This window comes from Vipera ursinii (assembly GCF_947247035.1).
Source record: "Vipera ursinii genome assembly, chromosome: 11".
Lineage (NCBI taxonomy): Eukaryota > Metazoa > Chordata > Lepidosauria > Squamata > Viperidae > Vipera > Vipera ursinii.
This window is the reverse complement of record NC_139524.1, coordinates 20,156,939-20,183,027: the sequence shown is the minus strand read 5'-3', so window position 1 is coordinate 20,183,027 and position 26,089 is coordinate 20,156,939. Positions and strand designations below refer to the sequence as shown.

The window sequence follows — 26,089 nt, the reverse complement described above, 5'->3', positions numbered from 1 at the left end:
AACAGGGAAAATTGTTTTGATGCCAATCAGGGCCTGAAGGCTACAGTGAGGTGGCAGCTGTTCCCATAGCCAAGCCAGGAAGGAGGCTTCACAGCGTGAGAGCGCCCCAGAGCAGCTCCTCCAACTCGGTCGTGGTGCAGGTAGACGCAGAAGAAGGGAACAAAGTGATCACCCTGCGCTCCCCTCTCCAGGTAAATTGTGGTGTGGTGATCCTGCTTCAGTGAGTGAAACCTTGCACACGTTGAGTGTGCGGTGAAAAAGTGATGCTTTCCTGCAGCATTGATCCCGTGGGGAAAGTTGCACTCCTACCAACACTGTCAGGGCAAAGTACTGTATGGAAACAGAGGGAAAACCCCACTCCGTTCTAGCAGGGATGATGTTCCCTAGTCGGGTCATGAAATGTCTGCAAGAAAGCAACCAAGCTCAGAGGCCATCAAGAACTCTACAATCCAACCCTGAACTACAGAGATTTTTTTTTATTGGAACCATTAATTTATTCATGTATTATTCATATTCTATGTTCCGTTTCAGATTAAGAACCACTTCTCTGTCCCATTTATAATCTACAAATTTGTTAAGGATATTAAACAACTGAAGCCTTTAGGTGTGTCTCTTCCAGAAGAGGAGTTTCATGTTCCATTAGACTCATATAGGTAAATATTTCCCTTGTTCAGACACTTAAGCAATTCTCTTTACTGCAAAACATTCCAAGGGTTTGGGCTTTCTTCTCCCCCCATGTCTTCTGCTTTCCCTGTGATTGGCTTATTAGATGTCAGCTGTATGTTCAGCCAACGGGCATCTTAAAAGGCCAGTATGAACCATCCACAACCTACATATCTTGGCAAGAAGAACTGCACAGGAGTAGTGAAGTTACATGTGTGCTTCAATGCCCGGCCACCGATACCAGTTTCCCGCCACTCCTATTGAAAGCCACGGCCGTGCCCGATGAGCTGAACTTCATTGCAACTCACAAGGAGAACTGGGAGCCGGCCTACATTATCCATTTCTACCCCACGCTTACTCTGCGGAATCTTCTACCTTACTCTTTGCGATACATCCTCGAGGTACGTTAGCTAAGAGGGGCCGTGATGTAACTCAGAAAGGTCCAGGTGATTTCAGCATTCAGTAAATTCCTTCCTTTGTTCCTCTTTTTTTTTGTCTTTCTTCCACAGATCTACTTACTGATACTTAACTTTGCCCTGGCTGCCTTTAGCTCTCTCCATCCTGTTGAAAGGGAAATAGTTTTTAGAAGCAGTTTAAAAATATGGTGATGAATTGGAGAGCATATTTTCCGTTCTTTTTAAAAAGCCCCAACTTCAGTCTGTTCTAGGATATAGTTAGCACCTGTTAGCAGTCTGGGTGGGTGCACAAGAAGGAATTCATGAGCAATTGTGTCTCAGAGAAGTGTAGACCACTTTCTTAGCAACTTTCAGAGGGGTGGACTTCAACTCCCAGAATTCCCCAACCAGCATGGAAGTTGAAGTCCACTCCTCTGAAAGTTGCTGACGTTGAGAGACACTGGCCTAGCTCAGCTGGAGCATCTCAGCTAGGAATTGTGCTGCAATATTGAAATTCTACCATGGGGGACGAGGCCTGCTTCCAATTTCCTGCTCCTGTTTGTTTTTCATACTCAGCCTGGAAGAATTGCAGTCATTTTTTTACTTCCATACTGTTATAAGCAGATGGTGTCCACAAGTTGTTTTTACAATATTTAATTGTTCATTGCAAACATCCAGGGTTTAATTCTGTCTCAGTGTCCCAAGAAGGGCTTTCCATGCACGTCCGTCCTGCCCCGTGCTGCTCGTCTTTTCAGGCCCTTAACAGTTTTCAGTGCTCTTTGCAGGGAACAGCAGAGGCCCACGAGCTGCACGAAGGAAGCACTGCCGATGTTCTTCACTCGAGAATCAACGGGGAGATCATGGAGCTGATCCTGCTCAAATATCAGGGGAGAAACTGGAACGGGCACTTTCGTGTCCATGACGCGCTGCCGGAGTTTTTCCCGGTCTGCTTCAGCTCAGATTCTGCGGATGTGGCTCCGATGGATATTTACATTCATGTCAGGAAAGTCGGCACCCACATGATCCTCTCTGTGTACAGTCCCTACTGGATCATCAACAAGACTTCCCGGGTTCTCCAGTACCGCGCTGAGGATATTCACGTAAAACATCCAGCAGACTTTCGGGACACCGTCTTGTTCTCCTTCAAGAAAAAGAATATTTTCAGTAAAAACAAGGTATGAAGCCAAGCTCCTGTTCAACCTGCCTGAAGAAGTGGGCTCTGCAGCTTTGGTGATTTTCATTAATAGGGAAAGGTTGGCCTCGACCTGCTTACAAAAATTGCCTGCTTCATTTGGCTAATAGCCCACTGTTGTTTTTGAGGAAGCTCCAATATATTTAATCAGCTTAGTATTGATTTGCCCTCTAGACAGTGCCGGACTAAATGTTTCCTAATTAATTTTATAGCTTTATTTTTTCTTATTTGGTTTTACTGATTTGCACTCTATTGCAGATTTCCCCCTCATTTTTCTTAATAGGAAATGAGCAATTTGAATGCTGCTTTGAATGGATCTCAATTTTCTTTGTTTATGCCTGCAGCTATCCTAGTATGGATCCGCTCTCTCGCGCTCTCATTGTCACCTCAGTGGTGAATTAAAGTTTTTGTCTCTTATCTTTTTGGATGGTCGAGAATGTGTGAGATCTGATTTCTTGCGATTTTCTACACTTACCTTCCTAACAGTCACCCCTTGTGGCTTATTGCAGGAAATCTGAAGCATAATTGTAGCTTCTTGATATTAGGAATGGACACATCTGTTTGCAGAAAGAAACTCTTGTTTTCTGTCCTCCCAATCCATTTGTCTTCCCTTTTATCTAGATCCAGCTGTGCATCTCAACCAGCACCTGGTCCAGCAGTTTCTCCCTGGATACAGTAGGAAATTCTGGATGTGTGAAGTGTCCAGCCGGCAACATGGATTTTCTGGTAGGATTGGCTTTCGGCACTTGCTTCCTGCTTGGACTAATTGCGGTTGCTCGTTCCAGCCGTAGGTAATAAAAGCCTTGCCCTGTTCCTCTCTCAAGGGATGGGGTGAGACGGGGTGATTCCTGGCCAGGAGAATCGGATTCCCTCATCCGGGCAGTGCGTGACCAAAGCCATCCCTTAGACCAGCACAAGCCGAACGTGTTCTAAACCATGTTAAAATACACACTGAGCTGAGCCTTCTTGAAATATAAACTGTAATATCATTCTGCAGGTTGGCGTCACTATTAAAATGAGCAGCTTCAATCTGACTCGGATCATCACTTTGACACCATTCTATACCATAACAAACCTGTCTTCCTTGGACCTGGAATTTGGAGAAATAGGAGTTGATGGATCTTTTCCTACTAATAAATGGAATTACGTCTCACCCTCAGAGGTAGTATTTGAAGGCTGGGTTTGCCAGTTAAGCTGGCTTGCTCTTAATGTCGTGTTTTTTTTGAAATAAGGGCTTATTTTTAATTCATCTGAATATTAGAGTTTTTAGTTGTAAAACATAGCAGTGTTAGCAGTTCGGCGGCCAGCAGCATGACTTGAAAGGAGCTCTGTGGTTAAGAATGATCATTGCTTATTATTGCTTTCTGATTTAATCTGAATTGCTGGTTGGACACTAAAGCAGCACATTCAGCTGGAGATCAAAGTGGCAATGATTGTCTTGGATCACCAAACTTCACAACCTTCATCTACAGCTAATGTGGAATTTGGCCTGCTGTGTTCTTGGTATGTCTAGAGGGCTCCAGGTTGGAGAACATGCCAACTCCAACTTCTTACAATAAATTAATAAAAACAATTGGCATCCTTATTTCCTTACCTAGACCTGTTCCCTTTTTTCTGCTAGTGTGTCGCATTTTGGCCTGAAAGTCCTTCTGGCAAGCTGTGCATCAGAGTGAGTGGCTCCGAGCAATTTTCCAGACCCTTCTTCTACAACCGACAGGATAATGGAACATTGCTGAGCCTGGAAAAATTGGTAAGATTGCAGATACCTTTGTTCTTCTCTTTTAGGGCATGGAAAGCGACTTGAGGTCCTGGCACGCATGGCTCCCTGGCCTGGCTGGTGGGAGTCATGGGCCACAACAACAGCAGGAGGGGGATCCCTGCACTTCCAGAGCTGCAGGGAAACTGCCAAGATGCTGCAGGCCTCAAGGCACGGCTGCATTTAGAGCACCACTTCTGTTCCTTCCCACAGAATACGGGCATCCTGGTGGACGTCAGCATGGCTGAGCATTCCACCGTTATCAACTTCTCCGATTATTACGAGGGGGCTGCCCCTGCATTGGTCATTAATCATACCTCATGGGCGACTCTGAAATACCAGCAGAGGTAGGTGAGAAGGCACCCACGTCTCTCTTGAGCTGTTATCTTCAGTTGTAGAGCACAGGTCATCCCGTGAATTTCGCATTTGTGTTTTTTAATCCATGCAGCGGCCTGCAGGAAGTGATGGAACTAAAGCCGAAGGAAGTTAGATTGTTTGTTTGGGCAGATCCTACAGGGATCAAAAAATTAAGTTGGGACTATGCACAAAACACAGGAGAACTCGATCTTCTTAAGGTAATCTGTACCTAAAAAAACCCCTGTCAATGTAGCACTTCCACTGCTGTGTTTAACTTATAGCAGTCTTACTCTCTGTACGCTCCTTCCTTCCTTCCTTCCTTCCTTCCTTCCTTCCTTCCTTCCTTCCTTCCTTCCTTCCTTCCTTCCTTCCTTCCTTCCTTCCTCTGGAAACAGCATTTAATTTTTGAATCCTAAAGCCTCATGCTCAATATATTCATTTAAGCAGCTCATTATTTTAGAGCCTAGCAACTCATTTTCAGCAACATTCAAGTGATGTTACTGCCTTCAATTCCTTTTCCTTACTAATCAGCCAGTGACTGTTTTTAAAGCTAAATTAAAGGATTCACTATTTTAACAAAATAGTCGGCAAAGGCTTTGCATTTCGCTACTTCCTGTCCTTCACCTTGCTGCTTCTTTCCTGCCAATTCAGGATGAATGTGGGCAGTTTTCGTACAACGCCAACACCCCCATCCACTGGGTCTCCTTCCTGGATGGGCGGCAGAGGGTCCTGCTTTTCACGGAGGACGTGGCTTTGGTGTCCAAAGCGAGGCAGGCGGAGGAGATGGAGCAGCCTGACCAGGAAGTCAGCATCGCTCTCCAGGGCCTCGGACTCTCACTGGTCAACAACAAAAGGAAACAGGAGATCTCTTACATAGGCATCACCAGGTAACGCTGGGTGGCAGGGAGCTATAGGCGCCTTTTGGTGCAAAGCATTCGTCACGTTTCCCTGAGCAAATGCCCATTTTGGATTCCTTTAATATATAAAAAAAGATAGATTTGGGAGGTTTTTCTTTGACTCTTAAGTGACATTCAGTCTCAGCTGCATTGCAGAGAAGCTACAGTATCACCAATTTAGAAATTAAATAGTCCATTAATGACATGCAACATATTTTCCTGTAAGGATTTAGCTTCTTATGCTCCCTTTTTTGTTTTGCAGTTCAGGCATTGTGTGGGAATTGAAACCAAAGCAAAGATGGAAGCCCTTTAACCAGAAGCACATCCTCCTCCTGGAACAGGCTTATCAAAGGCATCTCTCTGCGCACGGCATGGAGCCTTCTGGCTGGATTAAAATCAACAACAATTTTGAGGTACGATGGAGCCACAGATGAAGATCAAACCCTCCAAGTGGCAGATATTCAGCTGAGCCTAAGATGCTTGGTAAAATCTCTTCTTTATGACTATCCGCTCCACTTCTAGCCAGTTCTTGAGTCGTGGGGTCCTTGCCGCTCTCTGATTCCTTGCAGACATTTCATTACCCAAGGGGTAGCATCATCAATGCTAGGCTAATGCTATTCCTGAGGCAGGGCATTTGGGTGTTGAGAAACACTGTTTTAGATTCTGGACAGCCAAGAGCATATGCTGGCATTTAAGGTTTGTTGAATAGCAGTGGAATCAGGATTAGTGAGGCTCGACTCTGAGCTGCTGAACAGTGCCTGACCTGGGCCTTGAAGAAATAGGATGGGAAGAAGATTTTCAGTGGGTCTATTTCACTCTTTATCGGGAATCTTGTTTGGGACTAAAATGTCCCTGTATCTCTGGGCATGAAGTGAGGGGCAATACATCATAGGAGTTCTGTATCTATATTTTCTATTTTCAGATAAACTTTGATAAGTTGCCTATGGAAATGCGCCTTCCATTCAAATGCCTAATCAAGCGAGACTTTCTATCGGCCATCCAAATTGAATTCAAACAGTCAGCGCATCAAAAGAGCTTACGGGCTCAGCTATATTGGCTCCAGGTACGCGTCTTTGCTTTCAGAGAAGGCTAATCTCTCCCTGGGGATTAAGAGGCTGGGCTTCTTAAAGGTGATCGCCGTAAGGCCTGCCAGAGTCCCTTATCGCCGTATTTATCCACTGTATTTATCCACTGTATTCTAACCCAGCTCCTAGAAATTCACTTTGTGACAAGAAAAATGTTACAGATGTATTTTGTAGAAACATTAACATCACAATTTTCTTCTCAGCAAGCCCTTTAATCTGTTGTCACGTGTCTACAGTCTAATTTGTCAACATTTTTGTTAAATAGATGCTGGCACCTCCTGCCTGCAGAGTTCCTTGTTTAGACTGGTTAATACTCTCCATGTATCCCTGTTCTCCTCCTTTGAAGGTGGACAGCCAGCTGCCCGGTTCCATGTTCCCGGTGGTCTTTCACCCTGTGGCTCCTCCCAAATCCATCGCACTCGATTCAGGTGAGGTGAATTTCTAGCACCGACTGACCAACTAACTCAGGGGTGTCCAGTGTTGGTAACTTTAAGACCTGTGGATTTCCACTCCCAGAATTCCCCAGCCAACAATGCTGGCTGGGGAATCCTGGGAGTGGAAATCCACAGGTCTTAAAGTTGCCAAGCTTGGACATTCCTTAACTAACCAAAGTAGGCAAAATAGGCAGTCAATTCATCTCTCTCTCTCTCTTTTTTTAACTTAGAACCGAAACCTTTCGTTGACGTCAGCATCATAATTCGATTTAATGAATTCAGCAAAGTGTTGCAGTTCAAGTAAGTAAATTATATTCAGCAATGTCTGAAACATGCATCATATCTGTCTGGTTCCCAGCTAAAACAGTGACACATTCTTCACGTTCGGAGAACAGGTAAAACAGTCCACTGATTCCATATTTGTAGCTTTTGGTATAATGTTCAAAGATGACTTCTTCCACAGGTCTCTCTAGAAGACGAGAAATGTGGTGTCTGGTTGTAGCCAGAGAGAAAATCTCTGGGTGGGGGTCCTTCCTGCTTTTCCCATTCTAGAGTTGCTCTCCTGTAGATTTCCTGTGTCAGTTATGATTTCTTTTTGCCAGGTATTTCATGGTTCTTGTCCAGGAGATGGCTTTGAAGCTAGATCAGGGATTCCTAGCAGCTGTGATTGACCTCTTCACACCAGCCACAGACCCGGAAGCTGAAAAGCAGAAGGTAGTCACGACTGAAGAAGTTGGCGTGTCTCCGTCTCCACCTGGGAGGGATGTTTGAAAAACTAGAGGGATTAAAAAGAAAAAGGGAAATTGCTCTTTTAAAAAAGCATAAGCCTAGGCACCAAAAGGCTTGAAGATATTAAGTAAAGAAGTTTCAATAAACAAATGTGAAAATGTGTAAGGTTTGTGCCTGAACCCAGTTGACGATGCCTGTTCAAACTTATTTCTGTTTTAACAGGCCGGGTTGATAGAGAAGGATATTGATGCTCTGAACACAGAGCTGATGGAGTCCTCCTTGACTGACGTATCTACTCTTAGTTTCTTTGAACACTTCCATATTTCTCCACTGAAGGTATGTTTTCAGACAGTAGCAGCTCCTCCCCCAAAGAGGGGGCTGCACGCTGATTCCCCCCTCCCCCCGGGCACAAGGCAGTCGCAGGACCATTGAAAGGGCCAAAGCATTTGCCCAAAGGCCTTCGATTTGTGTTGGAGCTTTGAGATTTGCAGTTTGGCCCAAGCGCCAAGGCCTTAGCGCCAAAAGCACTTATTCCCTCCAGTGAGCACCGCCTGAGATTTCCCCCCCCCCCCAGGAGAACTACACATCCCCTTCCTCATTTTCCTGCTTTACATCCTTACATGAGCCCAGCAGGGGGGAAATGGCTTTGTGGCATTCTGGCACTGCTTCCATATATGGTAAACTTTAATTTCTTTCTCCATTAGCTAGCTAACTAGATGGAAGAAAACATCTCTTGGGTTAATTTGGAATAATTTGTGGAACCTGCCTTAAATTCTGTTTGTTGCTGTTACACTTTTGAGCCTAATGCCTTGTTTTAGAGGATCACAAATTCCATAATTTGCTTTTCATTACCACGGCCCTAATAGATGTGGAAGGCATTATTTCTAGTTCTATTTCTCCCTGTCCCCCAATATTTTAGAAGTGCCTTTTTTATCAAATGGGTTTGCATTTAAATTTCTTAAGTTCTGTGCAGAAATGCTAAATTGAAAATTCAACAGAATGTTCCTTACGGAATTCTTTGATTGCCTCCTCAATTTAATAAAATGCTAGCTTTGAAATACGGTTGATGTTGAACTTTTTTGAAAGGAGACTGGGTGAATATGAAACTTTGGCAGAAGTAAACCCATGAAAAAGCTGAGAGAACTGAGTTTTTTTTAAAGTATTTAAATGAATCCTGCATTCAGCAAAGCCCTCCCCACCGTCTCCCGGAGTTTGCCCAGATTCACCTTCCTTGCATCGATGACCCTATCTAGCCATCTCCTCCTCCGCCGTCCCCTTCTCCTCTTGCCTTCCATCTTTCCCAACACCAGGGTCTTCTCCAAGGAGTCTTTTCTCTCTCCCCATTTGGTGGCCCAACTCTTTGAGCTTCCGTGGCTCTCTTAAGCGCCGCTTCCTCTCTTGCCAGCTGCATCTAAGCCTTTCCTTGGGCTCTGGCACCGAAGCCTCCGAGTCGGGCCAGGGCGACATGATCGCCATCCATTCCGTCAATCTGCTCCTGAAGAGCATCGGAGCCACCCTGACCGACGTGGATGACCTCATCTTCAAGTAAGGGGCTTCGGGGTTCATCTCAGGGGGCTCCTGGGAGTAGAAGCAGCCCAGGGACTCACACCTGGCAGGGACTACATACACACGGATTCCTGTATTTCCTGGGCTCTGTGCTGCTCCTGTCGGTCCACATTTGGAGCAGCAAACAGACCCATTCGATAAATAAGGTTTAAAGAACCCATACACAACAACATGAAAATTACACTGCCCTTCCAAGGCAGAAGATACAGACTCCATTTAAATCAAGCCCCAAACCAGGGGGAGGCGATAGCTTTTCTAAAACGCAGCCCTGAAGATCTCGGGGGGGGGGGGGGGGAAACGTTAGGTCCCTGCAAGGAAGGACCGGGAAGGAGCTCCTGCCTGCCCAGAGACAGACAGACCTGAGCCACGAGGGGCTTTCAAGGTGACCGCCGGCATCTTGCCGCCCTTCAGACATGCCTTAGATGGGGATCTTTTGCAGGGCCGATCACTTCTCCTTTCCTTGCCGTCAGGTCTGTCGATCCTGGGCTGGCTAGCAGGGAAAAGAATTTACCCCACACTCTCAAATGGTGGGGACTGTCAAGTGAAGCTTCTCGTCTAAATCTGATTTTGACCCCCGATCGGCTTCCTGGGGAGCTTGCCAGCTCAGCTGGGTGTCAGCAGAATGGGAGGAAGGTCGTCTGCTCCGTAGAGTAGATTCTGTAGGATTCCGTCAGATTCTTTGAATACAAAAGAGTGTTGTAGACTCTTCGTGAGGTTGCTTCTCTGCTGCTTTTAGGCTTGCTTTCTTCGAAATCAAGTATCAGTTTTACAAGAGAAACGACCTGCTGTGGAGAGTCATTGGCCACTACAGAGGGCAAGTAAGTTGGTCCTGTTCTTTACACACACACGCACACACACACGCACGCACGCACGCACGCCTTAACCGCACTAGCAAGTGCAGCCCGGAGCCCTTGCGGTTTCTCTCCTGGTTAAGGGCAGCTACTTTTGATGTGAGAATCCCTCCTCCGTTCACTCTGCTCCTCTCCTGCTTTCAGGATACGCCTGTGTACAACTTCAAACACTCCTTTTTTCTGCTCTTTTCCCCCCTTTAAAGTTCCTGAAGCAGATGTATATCCTTGTGTTGGGGCTGGACGTGCTGGGCAACCCCTTTGGCTTGATCAGAGGCCTTTCGGAAGGGGTGGAGGCCCTTTTCTACGAGCCCTTCCAGGTACGGCATCGTCAGAGCGCTGCGGAGCAGAAAACCCTGGGAGGGGCCTTCCCACCCCGGCAAATCCTCCTGCCCAAGGGCAGTTTTAAGAGAGGCCTGAAGGCGAGCATAAACCACAGGGGAGGGGGGTATCTGCGAGATCTCGGCTCTCCTTCAGGGCTGCTGCCGGTTGTGCGAAAGGGATTGGGATGTGAAATGCCCTGAAGGCTCCTCTCCTCCTCTGCCTTCTCCACGGGTGCTCCAGCAAGGAGCGCATGTGGCAGCCGTGGGGTTTTAAGTAACTTCTTTCAAGGGTTCAGCTGCCGTCTGAGCGCTCCACAGCCACAATCAGGCAGAGCGCACCGAACGCTCGGCCTGGCGCTCAAAATCCGCCCGGCCCTTCTCTTTAGGGAGCCGTCCAGGGACCCGAGGAGTTTGCCGAGGGGTTTGTGATTGGCATGAGGAGTCTTCTTGGCCACACTGTCGGTAGGTGGGGCACCTTCAGTGGGTGGCTGGCTGACCTGGAGGAGCTGTCTGGAGCCTCCCTAAGCTCCCCCTTGGCTTGCAGGTGGCGCGGCAGGCGTGGTGTCCCGCATCACCGGCTCGGTGGGCAAAGGCCTGGCTGCCATCACGATGGATAAGGAGTTCCAGCAGAAGAGACGGGAGGAGATGGGGCGCCAGCCCAAGGACTTTGGAGACAGCCTCGCCAAAGGCGGAAAGGGCTTTCTGAGGGTGGGATGTTTCTTCAGATACTCCTTGGGATTCTGGAGTTTCCCCCCCTACTATGTTAAATTAGCTTCACCTCCAGTCCATGCTGCATTTCTTGCATTTTCTCCTGCTTCTTAGTGAAAACATAGGCCACCTACCAAAACAACCGAAATGGAACTCTTAATTACATGCAGTAACATTGTGTTTTGATACAGTTTTCAAGTGCATTTTCTGTTAGGCGTTTCCTGGACAATCTGGGGACAAGACGTGCCGTCCCTCTCTGTGGCCTTCCTGCGGGTGTGGGTGAGGGTGGCGGGGGGGGGGATGAGTTATTTTTCTCCAGAAAGCAAGCTATGTACAAATCGCCTTGGATGGCCCGAGTGTCTCCCTTTCAGGAGCAGCGACGGTGATGAAAGTGGGCAGTGGTGTAGAATGCCATTAGAATTTTTAGCAGCTGTTTCTGTGGACCAGAGTTTTGAAGACAGGTCAGAAAGGTGAAGCTGGGTTGAAATTCCTAGGCCCTGTTTGGCTTCTGCCGAGCCAGACGGTGGCCCGGGAGACCTCTGGAGCCAGCAGGCAAAGCTTGCATCCTTGAGAGGCTGGATGCTCTCCTGCCACGCAGGGCTGTGATGCCTCTGCTCTCTCTCCGGGGCGCAGGCCGATTCCAGCCAGGCCGGCTGGGTTCGTGCAGGCACTCCTAGAACTGACATCCACCCTTCTGCTAGCTAATACGATGAGCTAAGTTTCTCAACTATAATTTTTTTTTACAAATTGGGCTGTGTTTCATGGCAGGCTTTATAATCAGAATTTCTGGTTCTGATGAATCGTCTTAAGATGCAAATTTGGCTAGACTAAATCCATTTTAGCCTTGAATTTCCCAAAGTGGAGGGTTGTGCTGCAATTAATGTGACACTTTGCCATTCCAACCTGCAATTCCATCTCTCCCCCCCCCCCTTGCTTTTTTTTAAGGGAGTTGTCAGCGGAGTAACTGGGATAGTCACAAAACCTGTAGAAGGTGAGTTCACTGGAGTTAAGGTAATTCTCACAGAATTCAAGCAGAATATAAATGGTAGCAACGTTAGTAACTGCTTTGCGGCAGGTTCCGTTTAAGGGTCCCTGATTTGAGTCATTACGTGAAGTGAAACATGAACCAAGAAATAACAATGCTGAAGAGTGAGATGTCGAAGAGAAAGCCAACGCTTCTTGCAGATGGCCTGAAGTTAAAGTGCTTTGAATTTAGTGGCACTGTCTGCAGTCAGAAAAGGCCACCCTGTTTTTCTCACTCTTCGTCTTGAAAGGTGCCAAGAAGGAAGGCGCCGCGGGCTTCTTCAAGGGCATCGGGAAGGGGCTGGTCGGAGTGGTGGCCCGCCCAACCGGGGGCATCATCGACATGGCCAGCAGTACCTTCCAAGGGATCCAGAGGTGAGCCCGGCAGCCCTCTGGGGGTGACTCCCCAGGCCTCATTTTTCAGGAGGAGGCAGAAATCAGCATATGAGAACCGGACCCGGGTGAGAAGGAGAACATGGGCACACCCATGCCCCACGCCCTCTCCTTTGTTGTGTGAATGGGGCCTTTCGGCGCAGAGCAGTAGGCTGCTTTCTGCTAGCGGCTGCTCCCCGAAAGAGATTCTGGAATAGAGTCTCTCTGGAATGGGCTGTAGAATAATCCGAGGCAATGGATCTTTCCCCCTTCCTCTCTCCTCATAGGGTGGCCGAATCTACCGAAGAAGTCTCCAGCCTGCGCCCCCCTCGTCTCATCCACGAAGACGGGATCATTCGGCCCTACGACCGAGGCGAGGCCGAAGGTTGCGACTTGTTTGAGGTACAGCGTTCAAATGTGGCTGCCTAGATGTGTGTGAGTGTGTGTGTGTGTGTGTGTGTGTGTGTGTGCACGCACGAAGGAGTGAGTGCAAGCAATTCCTGTGAACGTTGACTGTGGGGACCCCTTGCCCAAATTGTTCTTTTTTCCTCTTGTTGTGTGATCTTTGAACTTCGGCCGCACCCCTTGCTAATGTTTCTTCTTTCTCCCTTTCTCCTTCCATGCATGTCCAACCCTGGCTGGACCCACGGAATCGCCTGTTTTGCTTCTCTTTTCCTGATTAACTTAACCGTCTTTATCTGTCTTGGTTTGATTTAAATGGAAAGACTTAATTCCAGAGACATCCACGGGTTGAGCCTTTGCATGTTGTTAATGCCAACTTTTGATAGTCTTCCCTTCAAAGGACAGGGCAAATGTTTCTCCGTGCTAAGAGTAGTGAGCTGCTAGGAAAGAGAGCTCTGGAGAACGAGATGATGGGAAAGGAGGCCGGGGGGGATGGGCTCCCCTTTGGGGACGAGACCCTCCTTCCTCCGTCGTTTCTACTTGAGACCAAAGACATTTGTGTGAGAGTTATCGCAGAATGTCATTTTATAATAGGCAAAGAGAAGGGCGGGGGTCTCTGGCTGAGGGTCTTATAAAACCACTTGCATGCCCTGAGCGTCTTGTTCTGCACAGGCTTCCCCTGGCAGGTGGCAAAATACGCACTGTGACATTGTGAGGCAAATTCTGCTTTGGGCATACTTGTGTGCAGTGTCACAGTGTAAGTGCAAAAAAGGCAGCTCAGTTGTAATGATTTTCTGACGCACGTTTTGTCATTTCTTCATCAACGTGGATAAAAGCAGACAGCTGTTTTACCGTGGGTGGATATTTTGGGGTCTTCCTGGGAACTTAAACCAGAAACCTGTGTGACTTGTAGTTTCACAATCAATCTTCCATCGAAATCTAACTGGAACCTGCACTAGAATGTTTGGTGAGGAATCTGACCATTTCAAACGATATTAACACCCAGAAGTCACTTTGTAGATAGATGGTTTCTTTATAGTCCTGTCCAGGTTAGTCAGTTGATTCTCGTCAAGAAGTAACACCTGTGCCTTGATGCTGAAAAGAAAGGATGTATTCAGAAATACGTATTTATTCAACTTTTTATAAATGTATATATTTCCTTTCAATGTACTGTTGTGCTACATTGATTTAAAGGTGGCAAATTATGTTGGGAGACAGTATATCCTTATTGCATTGTAAAATGTTGAGACATTTTTGGGGATAATGAAAAAATGGACACACATCTCCCCCCCCCCGAATATGTGCTAAATCTGGTTAATGTTGAGAGCGAGGGTGACTGCTCTTTGGAACAGCCCCAGCTGCCCACACAGAGCAGAAAAATGCCCCCCGCCCACCCCTGGTATGCAGGTGCTTTTCCTTGCAATGGAAGAGAAAGCTTAGGTTTCTCAACAATGCTTTTCTCCTCATCCCCAAAATAAAGCGAGTCCTTGGTAATATTGCCTGCTTCGTATTGGTGTTCAATGTGTAGTGTTACAAACGTGTACATAATGCTATGAACTGGTAAATTAAAAAAAAATTCGTACCTAAACTTGTGAGAACCTTTTTTGAAGGTGGGTGACCATTGTATCCTCTGCCACTTTCCCTGAAAATTGGGCCCCTGTTTTGAGGAGGGGTGGATAGTCGGAGGTCGCCTTTCAGATGGAGAGCGCTTCAACATCCATTTTCCCCAGCCAAGGTAGCCAGTGAGGAAGAGGTCTTGGTCCTAAACATCTGGATGGGAACCTCACTGCCAATGCCAGCTGCGGGGGGGGGGGGACGACTGGGCTTGACCTCCTGTTTCCTCCGAGTGGCATCTTTGAATTTTCACGGGCAACCTTTCTTCTCCCGTCAGCCCACGTTGGTGCTCCCTTCTCCCTGCCCGGCTCTGCCCTCAGCCGGGTCAGGACTGAAGGGGCTGCCTCTCAGACGGGCTCCATGGGCAGCACCTGCGGGGAGGGAGGTCAGTCCAGGACAAGCCAGTTGTGCCTCGTGTAAGAGTTTGAGCCTTGCAGCTCTAATCTAATCCGAAGCGTTTTTACTCCTGCTCCAGAACTCCCACATCAAGAAGCTGGAGGCCGAGAGTTTCCAGCACTATTGTCCACTTCCAGGAAGAGGAAAGGCCTACGTTGTGGTCACTAGCAGGTATGGCCTTCAGCGGGTGATTTACACGTGAGGAGAGCAAAGAGGATCGGTTTAGTTTCCCTTCTGCCCTGTGCTAGACGCTCCAGCTGAGGAGCCCCCACCCGTCTTCTCCCTCTTGCTCCTCCATTATGTTGGCATCGCAGAGGCAAAGCAGGTGCTTTGCAATTAAGCTGAGCCTCCCCACAAGGAATTGGGGCTTTCCGGGGGGAGGGGGAAATGTGGGTGTGCTTTCTCATTTATTCCTTAGTGGAACTGAGATTGTGTCATTCAAGTTAAGATGCTTTGGTCTTGGACACGTTGTGGATTGTTTCTTCTGCAAGGGGAGTCCTAAAATACCTTTCGGTCCCTCCAGGAGAGTCCTCTTAATAAAAGAAGTGGAGATCTTAGGTCACATCACCACAGACTGGGATTACTTATATGAAGATTTTACACGGCCACCCAGTACAGATGAGAACCTCTTGCAAATCTTCGTTAAGGTAAGAGAGTCTGATCTCGGCATAATAAGTCTGACCGAAACAGCCCTTGACAGCCCAGAACTGTTACGAATCGGCAAACAGGCTCGCTAGAGCAATACAAACCCAGAACCAAAACCTCTACTGTGTTTCAAGGATATATTTTAAATCATCCCTGCGGCATTGATTTTGGCTAGTGGAGTGGTAGATTAACGCTGCATCTCCTTTTGTGAGCAAAGTAATAATTTTACTCCTTAAAACAATAAGGAGCTCAATCTGCATTTCCGTCGTTCTCAAGGAGAGACCGAAGTCCATCCTCTCCCTCATCTTCATCAGTGTAAGACATTACTGGAGAAATGTGGTCCTTTCTGCACTTTCATGAAAACATTTGCCCTAATGAAAGTCTTCAAAGTATCGGAAGACTCTCTGGGCAAAAACAATAAAGGGGTTAACTTTGGATGTGAAACTGTTCCAAAGTGAAATCGGGTCAATGCAGAAATATATTTTGGTTGATTTTCTGACACATAGTTGAATATTTAAGCGTTCTGTGCCATTTCTAACAGGATAAAGGGATACTGTCATTCTCCAAAAAGGAGACTTCGGGACAAGAATTAATAAAGAAAATCCGATTCGCAGATGCGGCTGCCGCAAAGGTAAGCCGCCCCCCCCCCCCCGCCCCCGTCAAGCATTCGGCTGAAGGGTCAGCTCGATTCTGGCTGCCCTGGCAGCGCTTGGTCTTTGCCTTTGAAAGGTTATTTCAGAACTTCCTGAGTGAAGTTTTGTACGGTGCGGTCTAATGCTTCAGATTAGCACCTTAATGCCCCATTTGGTCTGCAGCCTTTCTAGGGCAATTTCCAGAGGAATCGGGTTTTTCTACCCTCACATTGAAGATTAGTTTTTCTTTAATTAGGATAGGAGGAGAAAATGCCCTTTTTGCCTCCCTCGGTCACCATCCTGGTCACGTCTGGCAGTTCTGTAGCGAGGGGCTTGGGTTGGTGAGCATCCAAGTGCGGAGTCTTGCAGAGCGAAAGGCCGGGGCCGCTCCTCAAGGGCTCTGAATACAGGCGGTCCTCAAGTTGCAAGTGAAATGGAGCCCTGCTCCTCACAGTTGTAACTGGTCAGGGTCCTAAAATGGGCTGCGGGCATGGGGCATAAATGCCAGTTGTCAGCAAAACTGGCATAAAACACGGCCACGTGACGCGAGTCACTGCGAATGGCCCGGTTGCCGAGTGCTCAAAGTGCGGTCATGTGACCATGGGGGGGGGGTTTGAGCACCGGAATTTTGAATTTGAATCGTAAATACTCCCCAGGTAGTAGGTCTGTTGGAACTTTGAACAGTCGCTAAGCTGCTGGTCGTAAGACGAGGGCCACGCGCAACACTTCCTGGGTCATTTTCATTGCCACCCTGATTGTGCCAACTCTCTGGTTGAAGCAGAGCTGGGTTTTTGCGAGGAAAGGAAGGGTGCCGTTTTTTTCAGCAAAGGGTTCTAATCCCTGCCTTCTGCCGCTTTGCAGAGGATGTGTCAAGCCATCGACGCGGCTGGAGCCAGCAGGCACCAGCAGACCTTGGTGAAGCAAGCCTCTCTGAAAAGACGGGTATCCAGGACATGATTGGGACTGGGGGGAAACGGCCTGTGCCTGCTTGACCCTCCTTGTGGAAGTGTTCGGCCCCAGCCTCAGCTTTCCTCTGTCTAGATTTCAATCGGTTGTGGGCGTGCTTTTAGAAAATCTCAACAATCAAGACCCCAAAGAAGAAATTCCAAGATTCCTTCTGCTTTATATTTAATAAATGAATCAAAATGCATTTCTACTGCCTTTGACAGAAAATAAGTTTCCCTTCAATCAGGTCTATTCAGAGAAGAGATTTTTTAATGCAGAAGATTTGCTTTTCCTCACAGTCCAAGGACTGGTAGAGGGAGTCACGCGTCCAGTTGTAATCACGCTGGTCAGTAAAGAATGCCTAATTATGTGACCTACTCTTATTTAGATTTATGTGATACAGAAATGTTTGGCTTAGAACATAATTCCTTTTTAGAAATGTCCTGCCCATTTCCACTACATTCTCTGGTGACAAAATACAATCCAGAAAAAATGCCTGGACTTAAAGCACTGACTCTGGGTCCCAGCCCGCGGCAGCCCCTCTGCAGCACCAAACCCAAAGCTTGGAGGTGCCCGTTCATCAACTCCGACCGACCCCCACCTCCTTTTTCTCTTCTCCTAATGCCGAATCCAGGGAATGTTAGGTTGGGCTTCAGGAACACCCAGGTGCTTGCCAGGGATCGGGCCCTAGGCGCTCTGAGAGAGACTCCTCCAGCTGTGCTCTGACCGCTGGACTGTTCCTGCCAAGGCCTTCTCTGGAGGCAACGGAGCAAACTTGGGCTGTTTATACACGCAGGCGTTTCTGCTTAACATTCAGTATTTCTTAAGCCCAATTATTTGTTTTGGGGTGATGCTCTCTTTTTGCACACTTGTTTTAGGAAGCTCCTTCATACTCATAACATGCTAGTATTCACAACAACATGGCCAGAACTGGCTAACGATATCAGCTACGTTTATAGTCTCGACACAGCCAATTTACGCTCCAAAATAATCCTTCAGTACCAAACAGTTTGCAACAAAGATACAGATTTATATGCCAGCAGTTACAGTCAAATTATGGCAGAGTCACTGCCTCAAGCAAAATAACACAAATGATGTTATTTACAAAATAATAGGATCAATGCCTAAATAAAATTAGGGTCTAATTTAGAACTGTAAATGAGGCAGAAACTAGTACGGCTAGGTCAGAGTTAACAGGTAAACATCTTCAAAGTTACCTAGTTCACTCAGGGAATTTGGCTGTTGGTTACATAAAATGTATTACTTTCTGTCTTTACTTTTGTTACATATACTGCCAAATAAAAATATTTTATATGCAACTCTTCCTGTGACACTATCCAAGAATGTTAATTGTGCTGCAGAGTTCCCTCCACCTGCAAAGGGATGCCTGTTTGGGTTTGATTGCTTTCCACCAGATGGTGGCATTTCCTTATTTTTACAACTGATACTTCAGTCTTTCTGTCCTGTGTTAAGAACAAGTTGCATAAAGCCACAAGGCCTAAGTGTAATAGTTACAAAACTTCACTTCTTGTGAGTGCACATGGACATAGCCTGTGTCTGGGCTTTCTTCAAAAGAGCGTTTCCTAACTTCAAAAACATGGCACATGTTTGGTTTATTTATTGTTTGGTTTTATTCCCGGACTTTTGTTGTTTGTCAAGTTTAAAGGCTGAGAAATAATACACGGCATATTACTGAATCAAACTTAGAAGCTGTGCAAACATTTTAAGGAAGGAAGGAAGAAATAGAAAAGTCATTGGTGTAATGCAGATAGATTTTATTTTTATAAAACAGACCTTTGACTCAGCTGATGAAATTGTTTAGTGATAAGATGATAGAATTTGTAAAGCTGGCAAGCAAATGAAAAGTAAATGAATCCTGGCATCTATCTTTACTTGTAACTAACTTCAGAAATAATTCAAGAGGGATGGGCACATAATAACTATTAGCCATGCTAGCCAACTAAATTGCACAGTCTGAATGCCAGCTGTTTTCCACAGTTTAAAAAAATGCCCGTCTCTGTGAGTTCCCAGAGGCTACTGCTAAGAGACCGAGAGGGATAAAGTTCAAGGTATTGGCTGCCGTTTGAGGAACGGGTTCTCTGAAACAACCTGTCGACAGCTGCCCTCACCCACAAGGCTGCACAATCCCGGTGACCCCATTCGAGACACCTGAGCAGGTACAACCAGCCTGGTTTGGCAACGGCACTGGGATGCTTGATACGACTGCACTAACCTCTGAGCCACTCTTCCTTCGCAGCAGCTCTTCTTGAAGACCTCTTCACATCTAAAACGTTCATAAATATTCAGAGGGAGTGGCGTGAGACTGCGGGGTCTCGAAAAATGAGTCTCAGTTCTGGTGCAGCAGCCTAGAGACCTCCCGTGCATTTTCATCACTTGCAGAAATAGATTTTTACTTCGTATGAAATGCAAAGTACCAGAGAACCACTTGGGCAGCATTTGGTATGTTTACATGGCCGCGTAGCCTGAGCGCTCTACCGGGGAAAGGGGGCGAAAGGAAGCAGGGGACGATCATCCGTGTTAGTCTGTTCAGACAGACCGACCGAGGTTCGAGAGGAGAGCGCCGCTCTGGGCTTCTTCAGTACCCAACGTCTTAGTCTTTGAACTGCCCCAGGATGTTTCGGCACCCTGTGATTTCTTAAACGTGGGGACAGGGGAAACGGGTCAGGCAGCTGAATATTCATAGCACCAGCTCTTCTTAAGAAGGCATGCCTTTCCGAGGCCTGCAGGTAGAGGCTGGGAGGTAATTAGTTGCCTAATGTATTATGTATGCATGCTTTTTGGCATCCAGGAGGTGAGCTGGATCCTCAAGGTGGAATCTTCCAGGTCTCGGCTGCTTGGATGGAAGGCAGGGATGGTGGCATGCAGGCTGGGAGGGCCTTCCGTGAGTCAAGTTGTGCTGGCTGCAGTCGCAGGCCCACATTGTCACAAGAGTTCTGAAACCGGAAATGTATGTTTAAAAGTTTTCGGCCCCGCCAGTGTTTAAAATCCATGGATAGAAATTGTTTTGTATGTTCAACGTCAAGATTTTTTACATCCTTTTCTGAAGAAACGTATGAACAATAATGCTAAGTTTACACCTCTTATATGTCATGCCTCCCAGCAATCAATATTTAGCATAATTTCTTCAGAGGTTCTCAGTAAACTTCTCAGACAGAAAGAAATTTGGGAAACGTAGGCCAGGCGGGGGAAGACAGAGTTGGGACATGTGTGTGTTGCAAAGTGTATGTAATGCAAAGGGCTGCACTAAATTAAAAATGCATTTTTTAAAACATCTCATTGCCACGATGGGAATAAAATGCTGGATTAAATACATTTTGGTCTGTTGCAACAAAGCCCTAGTGTTCTTAAATAACGTGGCCTGCAGTGTCCAGCACAGAAATTTGGATTGGGATTGTAATACCTCCAAGTTGTGTTGTATACATTTTAGCATGTACCTACTTCAATATATTTCTGATTTGCTACCAAAAAATCCTTCCAGATGGCTGGGTCATGTGAAATGGAAACCTGTTTAATAGTGATTTTATTGCTTGTTTTCAATATTGGTGGCTTCTGAAAACTGCCTGTCACCACTGCTTTTCTTCTCCCAAGTTCACACTTCCATCTCCCGGTGCTTTGATTCACCCTGCCCGTCGGCTATTACAGAACTGGAGAAAGGAGAATTAGATTGCTCTTCAGTTTTGGGCTCTGGGGAAAATAATATTCTTCTGTCATTTGCTAAACTAGCCCCAAAGTGGCTCAGGTGAGGCAAAGCTGCAGGAGCCTCTCTCCAATTAAAAGGCAAAAGACTTCGTGACGTCTCCCCTCTAGCAAGGCGGCCAAGCCAGGACCTTGGTAATGGCAAGCAGAAAGGGAAGAGGCTGGTACATGGCCCTGGGCCTGTTGGAACACCCAGGTTTTAATGACTCTTACAGTGGTCTTTCCACCTGTGACACCTTCCTATCCATCTTCATTTCTGGATTCTTCTCAACGAGACAATGATGAAAGACCTCTTCCCCAGCTCCGGCGAGTGATCAATGGCAGCTGGCGCTCGCCATTGTTTACAGCACCAACTGGAGGCTCGGGGCAGATCTGGGATCACAATAGCTTCCTGTGGGCCCCACTTCGCTTTGATCTTCTCTTGCCTCAAAGGCAATCCATTTTTATTAGTCCCTTTTGGTGACCCCCACAAAGATCAATCATGCTCCCTCCCGGAGTGCAGATGGCATCTGCGTGTCCCTGCAGTTCAAGAAGATTGGGCTGGAGCAGTTGTGATGGGAAAGGAGGAGTTGGACTCCTAATATGCTGCTTCTTTTTCTTTGTACTGTGGGCCCAACCCCAAAATCTGCCCATGTGCGTCGGCAATTAAGTTCCGTCTTCTCACAGACCCCTTCCACCACCCTCAAAGCAGATGGCGCTTTACTTGGGCCAGTTTGAGAGCAGAGAGGGTGGGATTCAGACTCTCTCTCTCTGTCTTGTCCCTAGGCCAGCAACGTTTGATCTTTTTTGACACTTCCTGTTCTGAGCATGGGTGGCTTTGTGTAAAAGTAAATTATTTGCAAGCTGTAATTTTTCAAATATGTCAAACGAAATTCTGAGCCAGTCTCTTTTCTTTTGCTAAGAAGGCAAGAGGTGCAGAGTAATATTTGGCTGAAAGTCCTTTTGTTGAAAAGGGCCATTTTAACTTCAGCAAACTTGCTATTAATACGTTGCATCTATCTGCCCTAATGTTTAGCGTGCCAGCCTTTTTCTTAACTGTGCAATGTTGGAAATGACTTCTGAGCCATGTTGTATCTTTGCCTGCTGGCACTGCAAGCAAATCTTTCTAGTTTGGGACTTTATGCAGCTGTCGGGAGAGAGGAATGCCCAATGTAAGCTTTCTGAGCTGAAGAACAGTTCAGCTAAGCTTCTTATGTGAATTTCTTCCCTAGAAGAAAGGCTGCTTTCTGTGTACTTATTTTTAAATTTCTCCTCCATACAGTGAATTGCCTGGGAAATGTGATGGGTTGGCAGTTTCAGGGCTGCGAGCTGTCCATTAATCCAGAGAAGAGAGTTTAATAAACTGCAGATCCTCTTTGAAGTCAGTTGTCTCCTCCAGACCTGAGGGTTCACCTGGAAACGGAGCCATCTCTGCATCCTTCCACCTCCCGTCCATGGTGGGCAAATTTAGTTCTCTGACCTTTGCCGGTGGAGAGCACGAGACGAAGGGATTGGTGCTTGCTTTGAGCTAAAGGGGAGGGTTGGGCTTTTTTGGGAATCTATGTTTCTTTTCTTTTTTTCATCTTTAGATGGCCTAACCCACGGCAGTCTTTGGGAAAATCTTGTCTGACCATCTTTTTTATAGTAATTTCTCAGTGCTGAATATAAAACCTTCATACCCTCTAAAGTTCTGAGGCAAAACTCCTTTGCCCGTTAGTCAAATTATTAACTTAATGTGACAATTGCTTAAAAGATAGTCAGGTAAATAACCTTAAAATGGAATATGGTGAGTAAACAGTACGTGATCTTTAAACACAGCGTCCTACTTCAAAATATACTGCAAAAGCTTTTCCCTTCAACAGCAGGATCAGCGTTTCCAAGCGCCCTCGGCGTTGCCCTTAGCTAGAGATTATTCATTTACTGACATTTATCCTACAAGTGATTCAAACCTGTCATCAGCCCAAAGTTGCTCCTAAATTGTGAAGTTAGCAAAGAAAACCTGGCTTTGTGAAGGGGATAAAAACGGGTGCCGATCATGCCAGGGTGGAGAGAATTGGGTTCAAATCCTCTTGGAAGAGACCTTGAAGTCTCTGTCTTCATTCCATGTGTCAAATGAAATTGACTCCTTGGAAGGACAGGGATCATGGGTTGTCCATTGGTCGTCCCAGTGGCCCAGAATAGTAGCCAACGGCTTTCTTGCTTAGGTCAGGGCTTCCCAACCTTGGCAACTTTAAGAGGTGTGGACTTCAACTCCCAGAATTCCCCAGCCAGCCCTGGAAAAGTTGAACTCCATAGCTGTGGTGATGGAGGACCAAGACTGATGGAAACATTAGGCTGAGTCTGCATCAAACATGGCTGCAATTATACTATACTGGTGGTTTTTTTCTTCCGGTTTGCTTCTTCTCACGACTCCTACTCAAGGCCCACAAGAGAAAGGATGTTAAAGCGTCTTTGCAGTGATTGCGTGTGCAGAGGCCTTTGGCACCAGCTCCAGCTACCTGGGACAACACCCAAGTTTGCTGGGTTGGAACTGAGCCATCTGGTCCCCAGGTTAGAGAAAAATGGCAAAAAATAAACGTTGTGAATGACACTGGAATTACGAGCAGGTCAAGAGACCATCATTAGCTCTCCATTTTGATGGTCTCCAGTCAGCAATCTTTCACCAGCAAAGACTGGTCCTGAGAAACCCATCCTAAAATGGCCACACGTGATTGACACATGCTTTCAAACAGAAACACAGACCAGGTATTTCTGCCTGAACTTGGTTTCACCTTCATCCTTCGCTCAGGTGCTGCTTGCACTTGTGGAAGCCGGTCTGTTCTGGCCAGAAGGTACAAAGTCCTCGGGTGGGCAGATGGCCTTGTGGTTGCTCTTTCCAACCTGCCTCAGCTGACCCTCTCGTCCCAGTAGGACCAGCTGTTCCACTCATTTTGGGGCTGCAACACCTGATTGCTTCTTTTTTTTTCCTTGTGGCCAAACATAAATCCTTGTTTTTCCGAGCGGACCTATGGTTTCCTCCACCTGCGCTTGCCTTGAGCGACGTATAACCTCATGCCAGGTTTTCTTCACTTTAGGTAGCTATAATTGCATCAAGGTTTGCAACCTGTTAACAGAAGAGCCGAACAGGTGTTCCTTAGGTGTTGCAGGACCGTTCCTCTGTGTGAAGAGAGGAAGCCAACATCTATCTCGGCAGATCTTTCTAAACCACTATAGCTGGAAGGAGTTGTCAAAACAGATCTTTGTTTCACACATAAGGAGAGATGAAGCTGCAAAGAAGCACCCGATTGATTAGAATGTTCCTACTGTCTTTGGCTGTTAAAAAAATCACGATTTATTGGTGATGTCCGGTTAGTCAGTGACCAGCCCCAATCATAGCTGTAATCATCAGGAAATAACGAAGGATAGTCCTTTGCCGCGATTTTGGGGGTATTTTATAAAACCTCTCTGGTTTTATGCTAAAAAAGGTAGTTCAGCCTTTTTCCTTTTCATAAACCTCAGAAGAAATCTTTCGGTTCTAGAAAAATAGTCTTGGATTCAAGCTACCCCTCTCTGTTAGGAAAAGCCGCTGCTCTTCATCCAGAATATCTGTACAAAAGGAGACCAAGACAGGAACAAGAAAAATTCTATTTGGAGAACCATCTTGCAAGAAGGAAGCTCAGGGAAGTAAAAAGGTAGAAGCTCTTGTTTTGGTTAAAACATTTTCTGTGCTGACTAGTCCTTCCTGTTCCTCTCGGGGAAACTTTTTGTCAGATTTGCAGACAAGTGAACAATGAGGGGTCCTTGGTGGTCCCTGAGCTTGGTTGTTTCTTGCAGTGTTTCCCTTTTAATGAAAGGTAAAGTCCCTTTTAATTTACCCACATCAGAATAACCCTGCGTAGCTGTGCTGTGCCCCGAAGGAGGGGAAATGGGTACCTTGCTCATTTAGGTTTCCAGTCCAGCAAGGGGCAAGTGAGTGTGAACGGAATAACAAGAGTTGGAAAGGACCTTGGAGGTCATCTAGTCCAACCCACTGCTCAAGCAGGAGACCCTATCCCATTTCGGACAAATGGGCATCCAGTCTTTTCTTAAAAACCTCCGGTGTTGGAGCACCCACTGATTAATTGTTCTCACTGTTAGGAAATTCCTCCTTTAGCTTCCATCCATTGCTTCTTCCCTTTCAGGTGCTTTGGAGAATAGGTTGACCCCGTCTTCTCTGTGACAGCCCCTCAAACACCGCTATCCCATCACCCTCAGAATGCCAGAAGGCAGAGTGACCCAGTGGTGAGGAGTCGGGACTCTGCCCTGGGATGTTGCACAAACGGCGCTTGGCCCTGGAGTCTGGAGCAGGAGAGACGCAAGGCCTGACGTCCTCCCCTGCTGAGCACCCTGGCTGTCGAGGCTCATTTTCCCAGAGGCCCATCTAGATGGCTGAATTTCCAAATTTGGGAAACCTATGAACTGAAGATGGCAAGCAGCGAAAAGGTCCTCGGCAGAACAGGCAGGAGGCTCTAAAGCAAAATGATAAAGCTGAGTAATTTCATTAACAACAGTTGTATTTACTGGGAGCCACAGATGGTGCCGTTTAGCTTATGGCCAATTTGTTAAGTTAAAACGAAGATAAAGAAAGGCAGGAAAGTATTCCAAGTGAGAGGTGGTTAAAAATTTAAGCAGGAGCCAGATGGCTGTAGATGATCATTCATCCAAATTTGGTGAGGGGTAGCCTGTGCGATGGGGGAGATGTTTATATCGGAGCCCTGGGAGGTGCCAGGCCTCCTTCAGACCCAGAAGGGAATCACCAACTCTTGTCTGTTGGTCTGCTTGTTTTGAGAAAGGGCAGATCCTGCAGACTGGCGAAGTGGGACTGTTCTGCTCTGCTGTTTTAGTCACTTGGCCTTGGCTGACTAGCAGGAAGAACCGCATTAGATCTAAATGTTGTTTTCCAGAGGTTTTTGCTGTCAGGTAGGCATTACGTTTCTACTTCAGCATTTTTTTTATCATGGAAGCTCTCGGCCAACTCCCAGTTCAGACAATATGGTTTTATCATCTTCAACAACACTCAAGGAATCATAAAATCACAGTTCAATGTTATGTAGCCATTGCTCTAGGACATTTTTGGATGTCAATAAATTATGCTCTGTGTTGGCAGACTTTCTTCTAAGGAAACACGTCTGGGATTCCACTGGAGGGCTCTGAAAGGCTGGATGAATCAAAGGATTTCATCCTGAGCTGAGAGAAGCTGGTCCAGATAAGGTATTCTGAAGGTCCAACCCAAAAGCTGCATGAGAAGATGAAGCATCTGCTCAGTTTTTTCAAGACATGAGGCCCATATGTACAGTGCAATTCAAGGTCATTGTGAAAACATCTTAGTAAATGCTCATAAAATTCCTTTTCTGCTCTTTTCTGCTCTTTTCTGCTACTAGTATCTTATGCAGC

The 26,089-nt window shown here is 46.6% G+C and overlaps 1 protein-coding gene across 11 annotated transcripts in view; it reads left to right on the top strand.

Moving 5' to 3' along the window:
• The window catches only part of VPS13C (vacuolar protein sorting 13 homolog C), a 49,605-nt gene extending 31,305 nt beyond the window's left edge, over nt 1-18,300 (top strand). For 3 of the 11 annotated variants that reach the window (XM_083371259.1, XM_083371256.1, XM_083371260.1), the window contains exons 56-83: nt 31-191; nt 532-653; nt 770-1,064; nt 1,844-2,233; nt 2,872-2,976; nt 3,248-3,412; nt 3,872-4,000; nt 4,220-4,353; nt 4,455-4,581; nt 5,015-5,250; nt 5,522-5,672; nt 6,182-6,322; nt 6,691-6,772; nt 7,009-7,078; nt 7,381-7,492; nt 7,730-7,843; nt 8,913-9,052; nt 9,810-9,891; nt 10,128-10,241; nt 10,631-10,706; nt 10,789-10,952; nt 11,898-11,943; nt 12,227-12,350; nt 12,635-12,749; nt 14,839-14,930; nt 15,283-15,406; nt 15,946-16,035; nt 16,898-18,300. In XM_083371259.1, the coding sequence (XP_083227385.1) occupies nt 31-191; nt 532-653; nt 770-1,064; nt 1,844-2,233; nt 2,872-2,976; nt 3,248-3,412; nt 3,872-4,000; nt 4,220-4,353; nt 4,455-4,581; nt 5,015-5,250; nt 5,522-5,672; nt 6,182-6,322; nt 6,691-6,772; nt 7,009-7,078; nt 7,381-7,492; nt 7,730-7,843; nt 8,913-9,052; nt 9,810-9,891; nt 10,128-10,241; nt 10,631-10,706; nt 10,789-10,952; nt 11,898-11,943; nt 12,227-12,350; nt 12,635-12,749; nt 14,839-14,930; nt 15,283-15,406; nt 15,946-16,035; nt 16,898-16,993 (3,797 nt within the window). In that variant the 3' untranslated portion in view covers nt 16,994-18,300. The other 8 variants (XR_014493517.1, XM_083371261.1, XM_083371262.1 and 5 more) reach the window with 8 other exon arrangements.
• The last annotated feature ends 7,789 nt before the right edge of the window (nt 18,301-26,089 follow it).